The sequence below is a fragment of the Hetaerina americana genome, unplaced genomic scaffold (assembly GCF_022747635.1).
Source record: "Hetaerina americana unplaced genomic scaffold, ioHetAmer1.1.p SCAF_10, whole genome shotgun sequence".
In the NCBI taxonomy this organism is placed as follows: Eukaryota; Metazoa; Arthropoda; class Insecta; order Odonata; family Calopterygidae; genus Hetaerina; species Hetaerina americana.
The window spans coordinates 32,578,343-32,600,644 of record NW_027286070.1 but is presented as its reverse complement, the minus strand read 5'-3'; the positions used below and the strand labels follow the sequence as shown (position 1 = coordinate 32,600,644).

Below are 22,302 nucleotides of genomic sequence, written 5' to 3'. Positions count from 1 at the left end.
ATTACTTGAAAATTGTGAAAGATCTTTAAAAAATGGACAAAGTCACCACATTTTCCAGATCTCTATGCAAAACTGTATAAATGGTGTTCCTTTTAGATAGTTGGGCATTTTGGCGTACTTCTTCACCAATTTGGTTGCACTAAAAATTTAAAAAATAATTTTTATTTTATGGTGTATGCAAACTTACACACACAGCTAAATTTTTTATTGCGGGGCTGCTTTTATCAATGCACAGAAATGTGAACCATCAACTTCAATATTTATGATAATGTTGGAAAACAATTAGGATAGTTGTTACAGGTATAGCACTCACTATTGAAAATTAATAGAAAAGGCACCCAAGTTTAAATGAAAACAAAAGAATTTATTATAGATGAGAGCCAATGACATGATAGGTGGGTACTATATTGGATCTGCACAGATGCATGGATTCATTGCATACTTCTATGGGAGATGGAGAGCCCAGATGGGCAGAGTTAGGAGGAGGAGTAAAGCAGGGATGCTCATTACCACCGTACTGTTCAAAGTATATGTGGAGGAAATGATTAAAGAGACAAGGGAAGAACTGAAGGTAGTAATGAAAGTAGGAGGGGATTCGTAAAATCAGTTAGGTTTGCTGATGACTACGCTCTTGCTTGTCAAACAGCCAAGGAGTTGCAAGTATTGCTGCGTAAATTGGAAACTCGGAACAATAGATATGGAATGAGAATCAATATACATAGAACAAAGAATATGCGATTTTCCAGATAGAGATAGGCTAAGCTTAACATTAAAATCGGAGGACAAAAACTAGAGCAGGTGGAACAGTATACATATCTCAAAAGTGTTTTGGACCAAAATGGTCAAAGTAGTAGGGATGTAAGGAGAAAAATTTCATCAGGCAAAGAGGTTTTTACAAGGAGGGAATTGATGACAGGGACGTTGAGTAAGGATTTCGAGAATAGGTTCTTTAAAACTTTGATATGGAGCATAATATAGTATAGTATGGTGTGGAAATATAGTCACTGAAACAGGATGATAGGGGTAGATTGGATGCTTTTGAAATGTGGGTGTGGAGAAGGCGAAGCGGACGCAATGGAAAACAAACGAAGAGTATGGTGGGGGAGGATATGGGATTGTTGGGATAAATCATAAGAAGACAGGTAAAATGAATGAAAAGTAGATTGAATGGCAGTGGGATGTTGAAGACAGTGATATTGGGGAGAACAATAGGCAAACAAGGAAAGGGCAGGAATAGGATAGGGATTTTGGATGGTATGAACGAAAGAAGAAAATATATGGAGATAAAGAGTGGCTTGTTGTAGAGTAGGATGTTGGGTTGTGTTTTGTTTGGAGGCATAAGATATTTATTTGGTAGTTCTGTTCATCCAAAACCAGTATATTACCTCATAATAATAACTGTGATATTATGACAATAGTGCAGAAAAAAATGAGACAGGCAAATTGCTAATGTCATGACCAAGAGGAAAATAGACCAATTAAAGCTAATATGTAGATGAGATCTTGCCAATCTGGATATTTGCCGGTGGTAGTATTAAATTTTAGCATTTGCCCGTCCAAAGTTCACAAAAAAATTGTCAGAATTGGAAGATATATTCATTGTATTCTTTACTTTTAAGAGACTTAAATAATTCTTCAATTGAAATAAAAACTGGGGCTGGGAAATAAATTTGAGGACTTCAATGCATTAATTTAACTCTCTTTGGAGGCAAAAACTTTCTTCTTATGAATTAAAAGCAATGGGAGGTCAATTTCTTTGAAGAACTTTCATGCTTTTGTTCTTCCCAAATGTGGCATCATCCTACATAAGACGAGAGACTGACCTCACGTTTCCTCTAGCAACATTATTTTTGAGTAATGCTGAAAATATTCTCCGGAAGACATAAATCACTTTTGAGTCCTGGGCAAAAATCTTATATATATCTTATATTAACACGCCTAACTCATACAGAGTCATTGATTGGATGGAAAGCTGCATAAGTTGCTGATTTCAATCCAAATCATCAAGTTATGCTGCCACATCCTGTATATGAGATTGTTATTAATATTCAATAAAAAATATGGGATAAATGTAATGAAAATAAAAAGAAAGGTTGATTACAGGAATTAAGCCTGTTCAGTCTTATGATTGAAGATCATTATTATTATTCTAAAATTTAAGGTATTTTTTGGATGGAAAGACTGACCAACAATGCACTTCATTGCCTCTCCTAACAAAACACAACCCGATATCACATACAGCAATAAACCCTTCTTCAATTCCACATACTTCCTTCCTCCCTTTATTCTATCCACCATGTCTTTTCTCTTTCCCCCTTCTTGTTTGCCGATTCTTCCCTCTATCACAGTCTTCAACAATCAATTGCCAATCAAAATTCCCTGCATCCATAATTCCTGTCTCCTAAGGATTTCTCCCAAAAATCCCTCTCCTCCTTCACTCTATAATTTGTTTTTCTTTCTGTTTCACCTTTTCCAAACTTCCCCTCAATCAAAGGTCAATATCCTCCAATCTACACTAATCACGTTGCTTAAATGACCATGTTTCCATCCTGAACAAATCCACGCTAAATATCAAAGTTTTGACAAGCTTTTTCTTAACGCACTCTCTCAATGTCTCTGTTAGCAATTCCTTCTTCCTGGTGAAAGCTTTTCTGCTTAATGCAACTCTTCTTTTGTCCCTACTTCCTGGCCATTTTGTCCTAAACACTTCTGAGATAGTTAAATTTATAGGTCATCACAAATATGAAAACTGTTTTATTTAATCATGGTAAAATGAAAATGAAGAAGATATGACCTGAAAAGTAAGAGAACATAGGGGGGGGGGGATATTTAGAAAGAAATGCCAACATTCAATGGTTGTAAAAAAAAAGGAGTATTGCAGTGTGAAATAGAAATCATTTTCCATTGGAGGCAAAAAAGGTGCTTCTATTAATGTTTCTACAAAAGTATATACAAGCAAGTGATCAAATGTTTACTTTTGGTAAAATACCCCATACCAGGAATATAACTCTTTAAATCTCTGGGTGCAGTTAAGTTCTCTCAAATCTTTGTATATACTATATTGAAATGAAATGAATGACTTTGTAATTCCACACACTTTATTTTTAAAAAACACAGTGTTTTTTAAAATAAAGTGTGTGGAATTACAAAGTCAATTATTTCATTTCATTTCAATATGTTATGCAAATTCCATAAAGTTACGCCTGAGGCAACACATTTTATCTTCGTATACACTCTTCTACTCATTGTTTGTAAGGCAAAATACAATGTTCTTTCCTTCAAACCAAAATTATCACTACTAGAGTGCCAAGCTGAAAGGCGATGACCACATCAATATTATAACATCATCAATGGTCACAAAAGCCCCCTCTACACTGCCTTTCTCATGTGCAAAAAGATTTCTCAAAAACATATATCAAGCACTCATGCCTTGAAAATTAAACAAAATAAACTCTTAACTTACAAAGCATTTTTTTCTGCCCCCGACCTCTGCACCAGATATCCACAATACCTTTTAAAATACCTACTGTAAAGAATAAAATAATCCTGATTTTGATTATTAAAAAAAATATAATATATTTACATGCACAAGTTAATGTTAAGAGTATTTTGAAAATTAGATACATCACTGCATTTGTATGATTTACGGTAGGAAAAATAAATAAAACAAAGTTATTTATATGAAGCCATTTATTTAATATTAATCTAATTCTGTGAACATTATTTTATTACAAATCTTCTGATCACTAAATTTTCAATCATCACAGGGAATAGATGACATACTTTTTCATTGCATTTGTTTCCAAGAATGCTATCTGCCTTTCCTCAAATTTATCTAATTTTGATGTCTTACATAGACAGCTTAGAATAAACCATTTGACATCAACACAATGTAAAATGGGCAAAACAAAAGGCAGTAACATTGAGCAATATGATATTTGTTTGCAGCTCCCTCTTGTTAAAATTCCAAAATTTAAAACTTAAAAAAAATAGTGAGGTCAATGAGCAGGCTTTCCCTTCTCACGTGTCATACTGATGGCTACATGGCTGAGTCAACACAACTTAACCATGCTTCTTGGAATGATGAATTACATTATTTACACTGGCTTGAGAAATTCACACTAATTTACAGGAATTGCAAGTTCAATGTGAAACTTGACTTCTCTCCTATTTCCACATTTCTTAATTGTCTTACTACAATATTTACACATCCCAAAAGCAATATTGTGCACTTTTCTTGTTCTTTCACTTGTAACATCATATTTTACACAATCACACTCTTGAAAACATTCACATGCACTCATACTCTGGAGGCAACATAGAAAAATATAGGTAAGGACCTAATACTCTTTATCACTGTAAAAACAACAGTTCCCACTCTACATAGGAAAGCTCATCCAACTGCATTTCATCAAGAGCCAAAAGGTCCAAAATGAAATTACAATTTTTCTTTATGCCCCATAAAGAACTCACACCGAACTTAATGTATCTCACTCGAACAAAATATCACAAATATTTTTTGCACCACTGATAATACACTTCCAGTCTATCTTTTAAAATAAATATGGAGATTCACCTTCCTACTTAACAGTTTTTTGCAGGAGTTCCATTTAAAGTGAGTTCTCTTGGCCCTGCTTTCACACACATCATGAAATATTTTACATAAGTGGAACTTTGAAATTAATTATCAACAGTTCATCTCACATGTCCATCATATCCTAAGCTCAGTGTCTTTTCCTGCTGAACACTTACCACCAACTAAGCCAGAAGGGCATGGAGCTCTTCCATGATGAGGTGTTGAACTTCCCTGTGGCAGGGTACCAGCAACTCCAGGAGCTACCATTGGTGAAATGGAGGGTGAGCGGGTTGCTAAGGGTGACAGGGAAGGAGAGAAACTTGGGGACATGGCAGCAGATGCAAAACCACCTGCCATTCCACCAACACCACCCACAACACTGGACTCGTGGCTGATAGGTGACCGAGGCAGCTGGTGGTGACTAGAACGCACAGTGGTCAGAGCAACGGGTGCCAGGGAACGGGGAGCAACACTTGTTAGGAGAGGAGGAATTGGAGGGGCTGATGGTTTCACTTGCACTGCAAGTGTTTTCTTCCCATGGCCACCTCCATAACCACCTCCACCGCCTCCACCACCACCTTTGGGAGCAGTGTCATCCTTAAGGCGTGCAATCTCTGAAAATACATGCGCCAAAGGTTGATACTGCGGACCCCAGTCCAGCAAATAATCCCAGTTGTAACTACCTGTAAGTTCCTCCTCACTGTGCACAATGGAACTGAGGGAACCAGTCATGGATGGCTGTCCTTCATCACCAAAACCAAAAGCTCCTCTACCTCCCTCCATCACATGCCTGTCTCCTGAGGAACTGCCAGGAGCACTAGCACCAGAAGCACTCACACCTCCACCACAACCAACACACTCCTCACTTCCACCCCCTCCAGCACCTCCACCGCTGGCACTGGAACCAGCTCCCCCCACCTCATTCAGCTTCGCATAAATGAGTGTGGAGATGTCCATATCCCCATCTCCTTCACCACCACCCTCATCCTCAAACAAGTGGATAGAATCTATGCTGTGATGAGGGAGAAGTTCTGGGGGTGCTCCTTTTAGCAAGAGGTCTGAGGAAGAGGAACATGCATCAGGAGAAGCTGCTGCAGCTGCACCAGTGGCTGACCTTGAGGAATCAATGCCAAGCCTGGCAAGATACTCCTGTGTGTTGTGGACTGACACATCACTGAGGTTATCCTCATCACCCCCTTGGTGTATGCCTGAGTCTGGGAGACCCAATCGTTCTCTGGATCTGTGACGTTGCTGCTGTTGGTGTGCCTGGGCCGAGGCCACAGCAGCTGCAGCTGCTGCTGCAGCTTGGGCAACTTGGTCCCTCTGCTCTCTTTGTTGTATGAGTTGTCCTTCATTGATCATCCTAATCTCTTCATCTTCAACATCATCTCCATCTTCAGCTGATCCCCTGCCACTTGATGCTGACTGACTCTGTTCTGAGAGTTCTGATGCTGCCCCTCCAGCCCCTGCATTTCCCATGTGTCTGTGTGGATGATGATGATGATGACCACCCCCAGCACCAGCACCGGCTCCACCACCACCACCTGCACCTCCTCTCCTGTCCCTCTGTTGTCTTTCAGCAGCAGCAGCTGCTTCATAAGCTGGTATTTCATCATATTTTGGTGGGAATTGTGCCATTGCAGCAGCGGCGGCTGCGGCAGCAGCAGCAGCAGCTGCTGCTGCAGCTGCAGCTGATGAGGACCCTGGGGGACCACGGATGTCAATTGTGTCAAAAGAGGATGGGTCAAATGGCTCTGCACTAATGGAGGGTTTCCCCTGTCTCTTATGCCGAACATGAAGGAAAAGGAAAGTTGCCCCAAATGCTAGCACAAGAACAATGAGAGCAATCAAAAGTCCAAGGGCCCAATCAGCTAAACCACCAGTAGCTGTTCCAGCTGCAGTGGCAGCTCCACCCATATCTGTAGTGGCTAGGTTTGAACCTCTGTCCACTCCATCAATGGCTATTTCAACAACAGTCATGTTAGTCAAAGACCCAGGTCGCCCAGAACTTGCAGTAACTACAAGGCTCACATCACTTGATGGACCAGTTTCTGATCCCATCTTCTTTTTAACCATCACAGCACCGGTAGTTCGATTAATCTTGAAGAATGGGTGTTGATTGGTTAGTTGGTAAACCACCCTACCATCTGGTCCCTTATCCCTATCAACAGCTCTAACATGCCCCACAATATGCCCTACTCTTGCCATTGATGGTGCTACAAAATGATAAGTTCTTTCAGTAAACTCAGGAGGATACTCATCTCGACTATCAACCTCCACAACAACTACTGCAGTGGCAGCCTTACCACCTGCATCTGTGGCTCTCAAGGTGATAGAATATCTGTCTCTAGCCTCATAATCAAACACTGCCGCAGAAGAAACAAGTCCTGTAGCCGAGTCTACTTTGAATCTTCCCCTACCATCACCTTCAGTAATAGTGTATGTTAACACTCCAAAAGGACCCTTATCTGCATCGGATGCTAGTGCTGAGAAGACAGATGTTCCCAAGGGTTCATTTTCAGCTATAGTTGCAAGGTACCTTGATAGTGGGAATTTTGGATCATTGTCATTTTCATCTTCAACTACAATAGTAACGGTTGCAACAGAGGATAGTTGCCTATCAGCAGGTGTAGCCCTATCAGTAACTCTAACCACAAGATGATGTTTAGATGAGAACTCATAGTCCAGCTTGCGACGTAATGATAGGATTCCAGAACTTGGGTCAAGAGCAAACAGATCTTCATCATTACCAGAAGTGAAGTCAAAAAGAAATGCAGCATTTGTCCCCTCATCAGCATCTGATGCAGCAAGACGAAGAACAGACGTTCCAATTGATGCTCCTTCTCCAACACGACCCTCATAATGTGGCTGAGAGAATAGGGGAGGATTGTCATTGGCATCATCAACCTGTACTACTATTACTGCACTAGCATTTCTTGAGGGTGATCCTTTGTCCCGTGCAACTACTCTTAGTGTGTACATGTCCACATTTTCACGGTCCATATCTCGTAAGAGGATCAGTTCACCACTTGGACTGTGGAAGAAAACAAAATAAATATTAGAAAAAGAAACTAGTTTATTATCTGCAAGTATATATTTTTTTACTTATTTTATTCATTTAAAACCATTAAATTTGTCCTGAGTAAAAAAATTAATTGTAATTTAATAATTAAAATGACCTATTATAATGCATATTTTAACATATGTTGACTATTTCACAAAAATTTGATTTCAGCACCCAAAGTGGCTAATTTCAATTTTCAATCACCCTCTATTATGATTTGAAATATTCTGAAGTTGAAATTGCAATTTTAAATGAATAATTTTCACTAGCTAGCCTTTATAACCAGGCCAATTTGAAATATTGTGTATATAGTCACATACTGACGAAATAAATACATAAAACCTACTAAATATGAATTTCTTTCAGAGAGAACATTTACCTCAAAATATAGAAGCAGCCATCCTCATTTCCATTGGTAATAGTAAGTTCAATGTTTCCATTCTCTGCTTCAGAAGGCATTAGTTGATGAATAGTAGTTCCTCTTGAAGCATCTTCCTTTACATGGACTCTGCAAAGTGAAGTATTGGTTTCGTAATTAATAGGAGTGCCTTAATATATATTATTTCTGGCATACATAATGATACATGGATAGACTAGATATGGCGATCAATTCAGTTTTTAGAACTTTGTTAGTTTTCAAGAAATATTGTTAATTAAGTAAAATACTAACAATGACAGAAATCCCATATTATTGCCAAGAAAAATAAAGTTTCATAAATTTTAAGTTTTTTCTATTACAACTAGCCATGACTCTTCAATCTTAATTCATTTGCTTTGAAAATGTCATATTTTATTTATAATGTGTTCATTTTCAATCATTTGATGGCAATGTCATTCAAAATAGACATGATGATAAGAAGTTTATAACCTAGACGAAACAAAAATTGTACCATTGGAAAGAGTTTTAAAGCTTAGCAATCTTAATCATGGAATTATAGAGGTGAGCTTTTTCCTTAAAACAATTTTTAAGTGAGATACTGTCAGCCCTTTAAATGCAGTATTCTCTTTCCAAAGAAGCTTTTAAAATGTTATGCCTGTTCATCATTGGAAAGACTAAATTTAACACCAACACCTTAGCTTATGGAAAATATAACTAAATTTAAGAAATTCATTTCCTCCAGGGAACTTGAAAATTAGTCAATTGCAGTCAGTGAAACAGCAATAATATCAAAGGCTAACATCAACTGAAACAAGTGAATTCAGCATAGGTAGGCACTTATAGATGCCACTATTCACCTGTATTCTTCCTGCGCAAATTTAGGAGTGCTGCTTCCTATATCAGTGACATGGATCCTGAGGGCAGCTACAGTGGACATTGGGGGCCTTCCCGAGTCTGTTGCTTTAACCACTAGATGAACATCTGGGGCATCTAATGCAACAAGACTCCTATTGGCTCGCAAAATTCCAGTCAATTCATCCATCCTGAAACCTCTGGTAGCAGCTCCAGAAAGGCTGTATCGAATTTTTGCACTATCTCCAGAATCAGCATCACTGGCATTTACCCTAATCACCATTGTAGCACTTTTGGTTAACTCTGAAAAAAGTCATTATTTTAGGTTGATTAATGAAATGAAAAATCAACAGTTTAATAAAGATTTCAATGATTGATAATAATAGTCATTCTCAAATAACAATGGTATGTATTTCATTAATTTTATAAATGGCAATAAATAAAATAGAAAAATGAAAGGAACTAAAACACAGAAAAACGAATAATTAGATAATAGTTTCCACTGCTAGAAGAGGTGGCATATAAAGAATTTGAGTATAATAATGAGGAACTGTCTTAAGGTACATATTTAATGAAATGTTCTCTATTTATGGAACTTATGTACTAATGTGATAAATACAGAGATATCTTCCAAAATTACAAATCAAAGGTATAGCACAACCAAATTTTTTAATCTTCAACCACAGGAAGGAGTTTTAAATGAAGAAAATTGGGTTAACTCATAGCAGTATTTTGGTCATTTATAAGAAATAAATGTTAATCATTGGAATAATTTCACCAAAAAGTGAAAGACTTTCCATCAAGTCCTGAGAATGAATTAAACAATATCTAAGAAATATGTACCCCAAAGTTCAAGTGAAGTTAACCTAAGGGAGTAAAAAATGAGTAAGAAAAGAGCAGGCATTACATATTAAGTTAATTGAACAGAATTTCCATACGATGATTCTTTTGATTGAATAAATACATAATTCATCTATGGGATTTCCTTTCTCATTCTGGAAAAAATGAGTTCCTGATGAAATTAAAAGGTGACCAATTAATGTCTCACCAGGCAGAGCAACCTCGTATGCAACACGATCAAACACTGGTGCATTATCATTCTCATCGCTGACCATGACTGTGAGTGATGTGAGGGCCACATGGGCAGAATCAGAAGCCTGAACCCTGAGAAGATAGGATTTCCTGGACTCCCTGTCCAGAGGTTTGGCCACAGCAACTTGACCACTGAATCTATCAATGGAGAAGGCAGAATCTGGGTTTCCACCTTCAGCAAAGGAATATGTCAAGGCAGGATTTGTATCCACATCATTGGCTGTCACGGCTGTCACTACAGTTCCCTCAACAGCACCTGGAAGATGAAGATGGAGAAGTGTAACAAGTGATGCTAGACATTAAATACAGTTTTGCTCAAAAAAGCATTTATCTGAAATGATATTATGACATAGTGGAAAATCTAGGAATTTTCAAGAAACTAAGGAAGTTAAATTACAGCACTATTTTCACAAACATTGAAATTTCTTAAATGTTAAAAACGAAGAATGAGATGCGGATTAAGTACTAGCACACAATATTCGGCAACACATTTGATCAAATCATTTTAGACAAAGTCATAACTATTAATTATGTTCACATTCTAAGCTATTTAAGGGATCAAATATTACATGTACTGTCAGTTATTCAACATTAAATTATTTCACATCTTCTGACACAAAAATGTAAAGTGAATTTCAGCCACCACGCTGAAGCAAGGGTTTCTTGCGAAATTAATAAGGTTGAGGGGAATGCATTATGACAGTAACTTGAAATTATTGGCTGAATGGTATGTGGTGGTAATGGGGAGAGGAAGGATGAAACGGCCAAAAACAGTTCGACGTCCTTTATATCGGCGCCATTTCCATTCCACTTCGATTCTTAACATCTTACAAGGCAATGATGGAACCTTGTTTGAAGACGCTGCTAGCAGCGCATTGCATTCCTAGGAAAGTGAGGAAAGTAGGCGAGAAGTTGCAGGAAGGACGACCTGGCAATAAAATACCGGATAAGCGGGAAATTCGTGCCACTTTGACATTAAGAGCCGCTTAACTCTTCGGCCGCTCATTCGGTTGGCCCTCCATGCCCACTCTCTACTTCACCTCCACTAACATTATCCTCGTCCTATTTCTCCGCCCTCGTTAAACAGGGAGAGAGGTAGAGTGGCCCTTAGCAAAAGCCGGCGTCCCTATCGTTACTATTCTTTGCGGGCGAAGTAAGCTGTATGGTAATTGGGGAGACAGGACGGATTGGAGAGGGTGTGAAAAGCTATATTAAGTCGTCACTGCGTCCTTAAGCTTCTCCATTCTCAATGGTTATTAAATAAAAAAATGAAAAGTTAGGACAGGAGATTTTTGCTGCCAAATCAAAATATGAAATTTGTTTTGAGATCGGCACTATTGAGAGTAGGAACATAAAATCTCAATCACTAAGACACCGTCTGACAGCTGAAATAAGACTTCAGAGTCCCAATTTAAAGGTATTTAAAAAAAATCAGTGCCTTCGATTTAAATTGCAAGAGCAGTAAGAGTCTTGTGAGGGAAGTGCTATGGGAAAAATAGGGGTTAATTAAAGGCAGGGAATTGATGATCAGGGCCGAGTATATTCCGTAAAGAAATGATTAGTCTAAAATCTTGAACGTAGATTGAAAGCTTTTGGGATGCGGATGTGGAGAGAGATGAAAAATGTATGCCAGGTAGAAAGGAAGACAAATGAAGAAGTGTTAGACGGGATGGGGAAGAGCTGAAAATTGGTGGGGAAACCTTGAAGCAGACAGGAGAAGAGGGTGTAGGAGTTAATGAGACTTAGCGGGATCTGAAGGATACGATAGAAGGGACAGTGCTGGGTGAAGTGGGGAAAAGAGAGAGAACAGACATTTTGGGCGGAATGAATAGGGTAGAATGATGAGAAACTCATAAAGCAATAATGCAAGAAAGAAACTCCCGCATTACTTCAGATGGCTTTCAGTAATCAAGTTCCATGAACTATAGAGCATAGAGTTTAATAATCAACAAATAATAAAAATCAATGCTCACAACTAAATAGCTGTTTAAATCATGGTGAAAATATTTTAACGCTTTTAAAGTACACTTAAATACTTTCAAAGTACGGCACAAGAATAAAATACAAACAAAACCCTTGATATTCTAACAAGCAATCAAGGACTTACGATTATAATGATTTATAACTGTTAGCACCAACTTGATTGCTTAGAATGTCCAACACATTTAATTTCAAATAGTGGACTGATTATTAGAGAGAATGTTATTAATTGGAGTTCCTTTCACTAATTGTTTTCTTGATTTCAGTAAAACCTCATTCGGTTTTGACGTTACGTAGTTAGTTCGTCATGCATTCTAAGCTTTCGTCTTCATATAGGTTAGATATGACGGCGGTAAATTCCTGAAAGATGGAAAATTTGAAGAAACTTTTAGTTTCCTTGAAATTAACCATTTATAATGTGAGAGGACGGATTTCGTAATTATTATTTTGAGAAAGATCCGCACACAGGGCAAAAAGTGCTAAGCATCACTAATTGAAGTATTTATGTAGGTGATGAGAAATTTGTGCAAAATCGAATAGCAAAAATACCTTGAAGCTGGAATTCGAAGGAATGGCAAACTGCGGAAAAATTAAACGCAAGGAAATCACTTAATTCTGGCCCATTGCGGTTATACAGCTTATGCCTCATGTATGATACCATCGTATTGTGGAAAATGTAAGGGAAAAATAAAACCACAGGGATTTAAAATTAGTGCCATCGCCATACCGTCTGACCCAAATAAAAGTCTTCATATCTAGCAAACGTCGAACCATCAATAACGCCAGCCCACTATCCCTCCAATAAGTCAATGAACAATTTAGATCACAGATTCCGCTAGTGCTCAACAACGCTAAGTATCCGATGCGAAGATAATTTCGCGGTGAAAGATGGTCTCAATCCTCAATTGGAGACTTGGGGCACAAGTAAAATTCCTCTAAAGGCTCACTCTGAGAAGTAACACCCTTTGTTTCCCGCGATGCGACAGGTTGAGGTAGGTGGGGAGGAAGAGGGAGGAGGAGAAGAACTTGGAGGAGATGGAGATGCAATTATAAGCCTGGATCTTCCTCCTTTGGCGGAGAAGACATGCGCTTTAAACGGTAGCTCGATGGCTGCACTCAGGGGGAGGGCTGTGGAAGCAGAGGTTATGAACACAATGGGATCGGGAGTGGTGACGGCGAGGTCAGGCTAGAGAGGAGGGATAAGGAAGGGCGGGGGAGTGGGGGGCGAAGGTGCCGGGGAGGGGGCAGGGAAGGGTAGTGGTAGGGGTGGGGAGTGAGCCCGTCGATGATGTAGAATGATTCATTGAGCACGTATATTGATGCGGCGTGGGGATAATGCGGACAGTGGGAGGGGTGGGGACAGGCGCCCCCTAGAGCAGCAGCACGGGTAATGGAAGTCCCGAGTTACGATTGGCGGGGTGGGTGGAAGGGGTTGCGAGGGTGGAAGGAGGAAAGGGGAAGAAAGGGCGGGTGGGTTTGTGTGAGAGAGAGAGGTCGGATCGAAGGTTCACCACCACCCATTGCATCTGAGGCTGAGATCTTCTTCACCACGCCCGAGGCTAAACGGAGGGAGTGAATAAACCAATAAAAGACGATCAGGGCGCGCGCTCACACACGCCGCCCACATTCCCGAGGGCAGTCGAGCGAGCGCTGGCAGCTCCTGAAAATCCCATTGTTTGTTGGATTGGGAGGGGAGGGTAAGGCGGGGGTGTGTGGACGGGTGAAGGGCGGGCGGAGGACGACCGTATAGACGCAGGGATCTTTCAAGTTCTTGGAGGACTATTACGCCTCCACTGCCCTCTCCCCACCCTATCCCTTCTTATTATCTCAGCTGTCAATTTTTTCACAGTTATTCTGCTGTTGCGTAGTTAGCGCCGACGATGAAAGATGAGTGAAATTTTAAACATATATTTGTTTATATTTAACTGGGTTCCATCTTGGTTTCTCATTCTTACGAATAATATACAGGAGAAAATATTATTCTATAAATTATAACAGTACCAACTAGTATTGCCTAAAAGACGCGATATAATCCGCTGAGTAATGAGGTAAATATTATTAAGGTCATGTAAATGTTACAAATTCTAACTGGTATACGATTTGTACGGTCAAAAACTCACGAGCCTCATAGGATTAATGAACTCTTTTGGATATGCAAGTGATTATTACAGCAAAATGTAGAATTATTTCACAATCATCAGCTTTTTCGATGACTGGTAAACAAATTGGTATTATTTTGTTTTTTATTCAGTTCATTTTCTGTACATATATACAATCCCTTCTATGTCAGCTTGAGGAAGTAATTTTAAGTAGAGTGAGCCCATTTTCCTGGACAATAATCGAAGTAGTACCGACAACAAACGCTAATTTCGTCTAAGACTTCTCCGATATTCGTAAAAGCTTCCCTTCCGAATAAAAATGATGTGTGGAACCGTACCAATAATGACTGCTTTGAAGTACGTTTTGAACAACTGAGTTTACAACTTGGATCAACTCGAGAGATTCCTAGCACGGCACGAACTCATGCTGATATAGAATTGCTTCCACCAAAATAGCAACTCATACTATCAAATACATTTTATTCAAAATTTAAGAGAAATGTACTCGAAAGATAAGGAAATTCGTACGCAATCCCTGCAATGAAAGTTTCACATAATTGACCTAGCAGTTTCAGCAACCACGGGAATCTGCACAACTCCTTAAAATATTATCTCTCAAAAGCTACTTACAAACCAAGCTTTCCGCACCTGCCCTGACCTCACAATAGAAACGGACCAGAGAACTTCGATGAAAAAGCGCTCGTCGACTAGCAAAAAGGTCGTGGTTCGAGGTCCTTCTCGCGTTTGTTGTTTTAAATAGATTTTCTTGCGTTAACGGTGCAATGAGTCCTTAGCCGCAAGAACGCTTTAGAAATAGAATCGAAATATTCATAAGAGACTTCAACGGCCGAAGCAAGAATTTCGGGTAATTTCATGCCTGTGGGGCGAGTGCCACGGCCGCGGATTCCTGAAAAACGAGAGAGCTTCGATCAACATCGACAGCTACAATAGGTATATCAATATTGAAAAGCAAAGCTGAATGATTTTTTCTAAAATATCAGCAAGCTGATGACGGAAAGAAGTGCTTAGTACGTGAAGGTCTTCATTCGGGTAGCAAGGAACACCTCGCTACCACTACTTTAGTATTGTGACTACATGAAACATTTTTCACCGGCAGTAGACACCTGTTTATTTAAAAACTCGGAGGATTAAAATTGTAAGGTCGAAAATTATCGTAAACGGATTACATATGGCGCGGCGCATATTAGTGAAATTACTTCATTGGAAATCACTCTATTCATTTCACTACGACTCGAAAGAAAAAAAATGTGTCAGATTCTCCTATCATAGTAGCCCCATGAGCAGCTGTGAACGAATTTTCACGCCATGGACAAACGTAACTTTAGCGTGACATGTACGTATTGTTCTCGGCAAGTATCTCAATCACATTAATGTCACCAAAGAAGCGAAAATACTGGTCCTTTTCGACTCTCCGATGAATGAAAACCCCTTTCCACATCCAAGGGATGGATGCACATGGAGCAAGAAGAGGAATGCTCCCGAGGTGGCGCAACAACAGCTGGGACGTGGCGGGGACGGGAGTTTGGGGAAGGGGCGGGCTGGCAGTCTTCCGCCACCCGCGGGGATGAGACGTGACCCTGGGTAGGGTAAGAGGGAGTTTGTGGCCCATAAACGTCTTTGGGGAAGGGCGAAGCATTATTAGCGCAGGGGAGGACAGGGCCGGCGAGAAACTAAGTACCCATTGAAGGGAGCGTAATTACTAAAATTTATAGCAATGAAAAAAATGCATCCACCGAAGGATTTTTAACGGTTGGGTCGAAAAGGACCCCTTGGACCTCCAGGACTACGCCCCTCTCTGCACTTCAACGATATCTTCCATTCCCTCTGCCTAACCTGGTGGACCTTAGTTCACTCATCGAGGCCCTCCGCGGTTCACTCAACAACTGTCGAAATAGCGACACCTGTAGCAAGCGACGATCTCACAGTTCAGGGGATACTGGAGCTGTATGTAATACGCGAGCTATCATACGCCCGGTCAGAGAGAAATTATAAACGTATTTCTCCTTCCAAATTACATCGTTTTCATGAGAAGCAGTTATTGTGATCTGGTAAATTAGACGCCACTAAGTAGCAATCACAATATTACGCACCAAGTTTTCAAGTATGTTAGAATGCTTTTATACAAAGTTACACGATCGATAAATTTCCCCTTATCCAAAATGCGATGTGTTTTCCAAATGTAAATTAAAATGCGAGATGCCGTGACGGGACGAAGAAAGGAAATAGAGACGGGAGTTAACCGTAAAACTGTTGAAATATATTTTTGTAAAAACATTACCATATTCAAAATAACGGAAACTAGCAGTTATTTTATTGCTGCGAGGCATTTAAAAGTAAATGCGGACTTTTATTCAAATATTCTCCAGCCACGTTCGTGATTTATTCCAGACATTTGCACATTACATGCGCATAAAAAGTTTCAGGGAGGTTTTGCCTACAAAGATTGACCTGAGTGGTTCTTTAATGATGATAAGTTACCTCGTTTCGGGAAAGGACTGGTCCTGTCAGTTTACGAGGTAGGGAAGGGAACCGAGCAATTCACAGCGTGATTCGCTGCGCAACTACTGATTATAACAGCACCTATCTGACGACTTTTTCGATCACCATCGCGAGGCAGAAGCATTGTTTACCTGTGTTACATTATAATTTTTACAATATCATAGTGAGATAAATACAAAATCTGAACGCAGATGCTTTTCGAAGGTGAAATCTGGAGAATTAACAAACCGTCTCTCGGATAAACCCGACTTGTATGTACATGCAGCTACATACATAACTCTTATGCTATTACTATATATAAAAATGCGTTGGTGTATGCCTGCTTGCATGTTACTCTAAGACGCATAAAGTTAGGGCACCGATTGAGATAAAATTGGGTACAAGTGTGGGTAATTGTTCGCCACACGAGTTCCCGCGTAAGAAATAATTAAGTGAATTAACTAATTAATTAATATGACAGATTTAACTATTTTACCCCTCTAAATGAAGCTCTGGAATTCTACGATCTTGATTGTCTTGTATTTTGGCAAAATTCTTGCTTAAGCTGGACGATCACCAGGTCAGCAGCATCCCCTTGTATTCATCATATGGTACATTCACTTGACAAAGGTTCTCCGTTCAATTCATAGATATACGCTAGCCAAATGCTAAAGTCGAGAACCATTCACTAAAAATTTGCTTATGTGCAAACACTCTCATATATGTTCGCGGGGAGGTAGTGGCAGGGGAAGCGGGAAAAAGAGAGGGAGAGAATGAGCAGAACAAAAGAGCGCGCGCCGGCGCAATGCGGAGTCCATTACCCCCTTCAGGTAGCCACTGCCTGCTCCCATATATCAAGGCACTCCGCCGCCGCTTCCCCTCCAAGTGCCCACAACTCCACACCCTAACATACCACCCAACTCTCCTCCTCCTTCCCTCTCCCCCGCTACACTGCGCCCTTTCCATTCCAACCCCCCACACCTCACACCACCTTATCGCCCACATAGGGAAGGGTACTTAAAAAGTCATGAAAACATCCCGTGGTGGGGAGAAGAGAGAGAGAGAGAATCCAAAGCCTCTTCTCCGGGTCCCCTCTTTCCCGGGAAGGAGACGGAGGACGGGATGTGGATGGTGGTCGAAGAGAAAGGAGGGGGAGGGATAGTCTTATTATTCCTGGACGATGTCTCTAGGACATTTGCCTAGGGGAGGACCGGGTGCAAGAGGGGGGTGATGCCGGGGGTGGTGGGGGTGGGGCAGAGGTTTATGATAGCTGATAATTTGACCGATGAAATCCGAGGCAGTTTTACCGCATGGTTTATGGGCCGTTGTGTGGGGAGGGGCGGGACGGGATTGCGGCAGTGTGGGGGCGAGAGATTTGGGGAAGGGCTCGCCGCAGCCTCCCTGCTGAGAGGTTGGGTTCGCTCTCTGGTGGGGGAAAGCGAAGTTTGGATATGGTTATGGACATGGGGGGAGGAGAGTGAGGATAAGAGGGCGAAGAGGGAGTCTCGGCGTTCCCTCTCTTACAACCCCACCGACTTAGGCACCGCGACACGCCGATGCTGCGGGCGGTAATGGGGAGAGTTCTACGACCGATATTGTTCACCGGTCCGATACCTTCCTGCTGATCTTTTCCCCTTCCATTTATTTTGCGTCACAGTCAACTGGGCTGCGTCACCTGCGCCAGGTTATAACTTCAATGCGACACCGTGAATGAATTGAATGAATATAAGAAAAACATGTGATAACCAGAATATACTATATGTCATCAAAATGAAATTCCATCTTAATGATAACTAGAAATAACATAGAACATAGTTAGACGTGGTTTAGGGACTGAGAACTGGAGAAGGCAACCTCATTCAACAACCAAGCATCCTCACTTCCCAATTTGTTTCACTCATGGCATATTTTCCCATTTTTCTCTCTTTCGTCTCCCCGCCTGTTTCATCCATCGCCTGTTTTCAAGCAAATTTTTATATTTATTCCCTCAGGTGCCACGAGAAAACACTTCCAGACTCACTGGAACAAATCTCAGGATGATAGAATAGTTAAATATTCGTATCATCAAAGTATCAGTCAGTCTATCAAAGTATCAGTATCAGTCGTATCATTTAGCATTAGGAGAAACTAATTCGAATAATTTCATCAATGACGGGACAGGGCGATCTCAATTCACCATTTACATCAATGTGCATGCAGCTTCGATTTTTAGATTAGGCTATAATGCCTGAACACCTGAGAAACGACAGATATGCAGCGATTGTTCCGTGATTTACCTTTTAAAAGGACAAAACGGATGGATAATATCGGCTATCAAATAGGTTTACCGCTTGGGGTGGAGAACGATGGGTTTGAGATTAGCAGGAGACAGAAAGCACTATAAGATGCAGTTGAAGACTGAAGGAGTTGAAAGGATGAAAGAGATGCCGACCGAGACCAACTCAACTTCGAGGCCCATTCCTTCTCTTTCCGGATTTCTGGAATCGGGCGAAGGTGAGGCGATTGATTTAACATTAGGGTCCCTCAGATAGGAAAAGGGAATGAATTCCTGCGGTGGAAGTGGAAGGTGGTAGGAATCGTGGAAATAGACTACAATTGGACGTTTCCGGAAATATAAGTACGTACGTTATCCACGCAGAAAAATACATATTTTCTATTAGCCTGGATTGATTAAATATATTGATTTTCAGACAACTTACTATCGTTACAGCCGAAATAATTTTTCATATAAATTTACGACACCAGTTACAAGGTAAAACTGACATATCAAATTATTTTAATATCAGCCTTCCATAATTTTTAGAACATTTTGTATTGACAGCGTTTAATTAATAATTACATAGAGTTAGTTGATACTACAAAGACTTAGGCAAGACTACGGGATTCTCATGGCTGACATGAGCAATTTATTTTAAGGAAAAAAGTCCATTTCACAAATAACTGAGAATGCGCATCTAATCAACATAACCTACCGTAAGATTTAAAATTTGGAACTTAGAGGATACTCTGGCGATTTATCCAACGACTTCGGTGACCACAGCGATGGATTTTCCACTTATGAAATAATGAAGGGATTGAATAAAATAGCATGCAGATGAAGGAACACTCACCTTCGCCAACGCTGACCACGCTGTGGGGTGGGAAGGCCGGCTGATTGTCGTTCACGTCCACGATGTTGATCCTGAGGGTGGAGGTACCGGTGAGCTGAGGTACGCCTTCGTCCGTCGCGATGATGGTCAATCGGTAAGCGTCGCGGATTTCACGGTCCAACACGATGTTCGTCTTCACAATGCCAGAGAAGGGTGGTTCGATGACGAAGGCGTTGTCATGATTACCATCCACAATATGATAGATGACGTGGGCGTTTGATCCTTCGTCAGCATCGGTGGCGGATACCTGAATAGAACAAAATCCCAGTCAGATCCCGTTTGGGCTACTCCACAACATCTTGTATCTAGAAATACTTCTTTTAAAAGGATTCGCCATTGAAATCCTCATAATAAAATTACGGAAAATATTTTTAGTGAAGATTACAATATGTAACATGTGTCTGGGGAATTTTGAGTCGTTAATATTTTCTTTTGTATATCCCTTAGTCTTCAATTCTACGGTTTTGGAAATTAACTAAATAATATACTTTACCTTTGTACCTTTAAACATCTCGTTTTATATCATGAGAATGAGAGAACTGGCATATCGGCTAGATTTCACTTGGTAGCTAAAAATGCACCTTAATATCGCAAATTCGTCTAAGTATACTATTTCAAAATCCTGCTACCTCTCCTTGTTCATTTTAATAACGCACAAGAGATCGGCTTCTTTGACTCTTAATTAAAGATTTAAAATCTCTAAGGCCAAGATATCTGGAAAGAAAAGAGAATGATGCTAACCCCACTTAAGATATTACATTTTAATTATTAAACTAGGGTTTCATCGTCATTTGATTCCCGGAATCCCATCCCGATTCCTTCCATACTTCACCGAGAGTTGGCAAAAACGGAGCGATCCATCACGCACAAATTACTGCGCCGTAGGTCGCTCGCTGCCCTCGTATGTCTGGGCCTCTCTCAGGTAGACCAACGTGAAGGGGGGGGGGAGAAGAGAGCGAGTGGGGGTGAAGAAGGAGTGGGAGGAGACCGAGCAGCAAAACGGCCGCCGCCAAGCATGGTGACGGCGTCCCGGCTGGAGTACTTAAATATTTTTGCCGCTCGCGTGAAAATTCGCGATAAGGGGCGACAAGGAAAGCGAGAGCGCAAATAAGACGGATGGCGTTGTAGAGCACCGCTGAGCCGCGTCCGGTGGCGTCCGACCCTCCGCCGCTGTTCTCCCCGGGATCGTGAACGGGAGTGAGGGAGGGTTGGAGGAGAGAGAGGAAGGGAATGTGGATGGTAGGACTGCGCTGCGGAAGGCGGAGTGGAGCGAATTGTGTGTGTGTATGTCTCTGTGGGTCCCCGGCGTCGTAATCTTACACAGCCGAAAGGTGTACGACGTGAGTCGTACACGATTCGTGAACATTGTCCAGGAGAACACCACATTACGGAACCTTTTGTGCCTCGGGCCAGCGGAAACCTTTGCCTTCCGCAAGGATTTTTTCAGGCACCCTTAAGAATAGCGCGAACCCCACAGAAGAATTCGGGCTCTCAAAATGGGCCCATGCTCAGTCAAATTCCAAATATTTTGTCTTAGAGTTACCGTTGTATTAAGTAGAATATCTTGGAAAATACTACATGACCATTACATCAAGCGACTAAGTAAATAAAAAATTTAATTAAAGAAGCACGTACTCAAAATTGAATCAAAATAACACTCGACGAACAGCTATGAGGCTAACTGAGTTCATGAATTTAAATTCAAAGGAAATAATGAACTAAGTTCGTACCAACACTTAATATCAATTCAAGAACTGAACTAAAAGTAATTACGAAGGACGGTTTATGAATTTTTACTCACAAATATTTATTCACCGATATCTAAATCATTATTCAGGGAAAAGCATGATTAAAAGGCGTGGAAATTTAAATTTTAGCGTCCATTCATCAAAACTCGACAAACATTTTTGACCGAGCTCCATGAAAAATAATCTTTTTGATGGAACGGGTTATCAAAAACTTTCATATTACAAAGATTTCATTTCCTATACAAATAAAGATTTGTTTACACGTGAAATAACAGCTTCCAGGAGACAGATTAAAACTATATTCTCCTGGTATTTCAGAGGACCGCAATGAAATCGTTAAATTTATCATCTGGTGATTTACGAAGGAGAGGTTATAATTTCCTAACATTGAGAGGGCTAAGTCAAAGAGACAATTCATTCGAATTTAAATGGAAAGAAAATTGGTCCAGGAGTCGAGTAGAAGCTCCATGAGTGAGCCTTAGCAACGACTTGAAATAAATTGAAAACTTTACTGAGCATCACAAAAAGACAAGCGCACCTCCATTCCGAAACAGTTTCGAGTTACACTCGAGGACGGGGTGATACTCACGATGATAATGATAAGTCTTGAAACAACAAACAACTTTACACAACGTAAACGCCATCTAAAAACGTCTGCAGGGAAATGGGTTTTGACTATGCAAAACGTATTTCCACACTCCCGCTGCCATGACAGTTATCAATCCCGGAGACGGCCAACAAAAGAAGAATGATGGCCGAGAATGGGGAGGCTGTGAAGCCGAGAGGTGAAGCATTTTGAGGAGGGAAGATCCGTGTGAAAAAAGGACGCAGGGGGCTGAGGGGGGTGGGCAGGGGGGGAAGGGA

General features: G+C 40.6%; 1 protein-coding gene across 1 annotated transcript in view; it reads right to left on the bottom strand.

Moving 5' to 3' along the window:
* Positions 1–3,745: 3,745 nt before the first annotated feature.
* Positions 3,746–22,302, bottom strand: part of LOC139700302 (protein dachsous-like) — a 29,460-nt gene continuing 10,903 nt past the window's right edge. The window contains exons 6-10 of the mRNA XM_071598942.1: positions 19,652–19,937; positions 9,920–10,219; positions 8,877–9,174; positions 8,020–8,148; positions 3,746–7,610 (exon numbers count right to left, since the gene is read on the bottom strand). Of these exons, the coding sequence (XP_071455043.1) occupies positions 4,712–7,610; positions 8,020–8,148; positions 8,877–9,174; positions 9,920–10,219; positions 19,652–19,937 (3,912 nt within the window). The 3' untranslated portion in view covers positions 3,746–4,711. The remainder of the gene's footprint in view (positions 7,611–8,019; positions 8,149–8,876; positions 9,175–9,919; positions 10,220–19,651; positions 19,938–22,302) is intronic.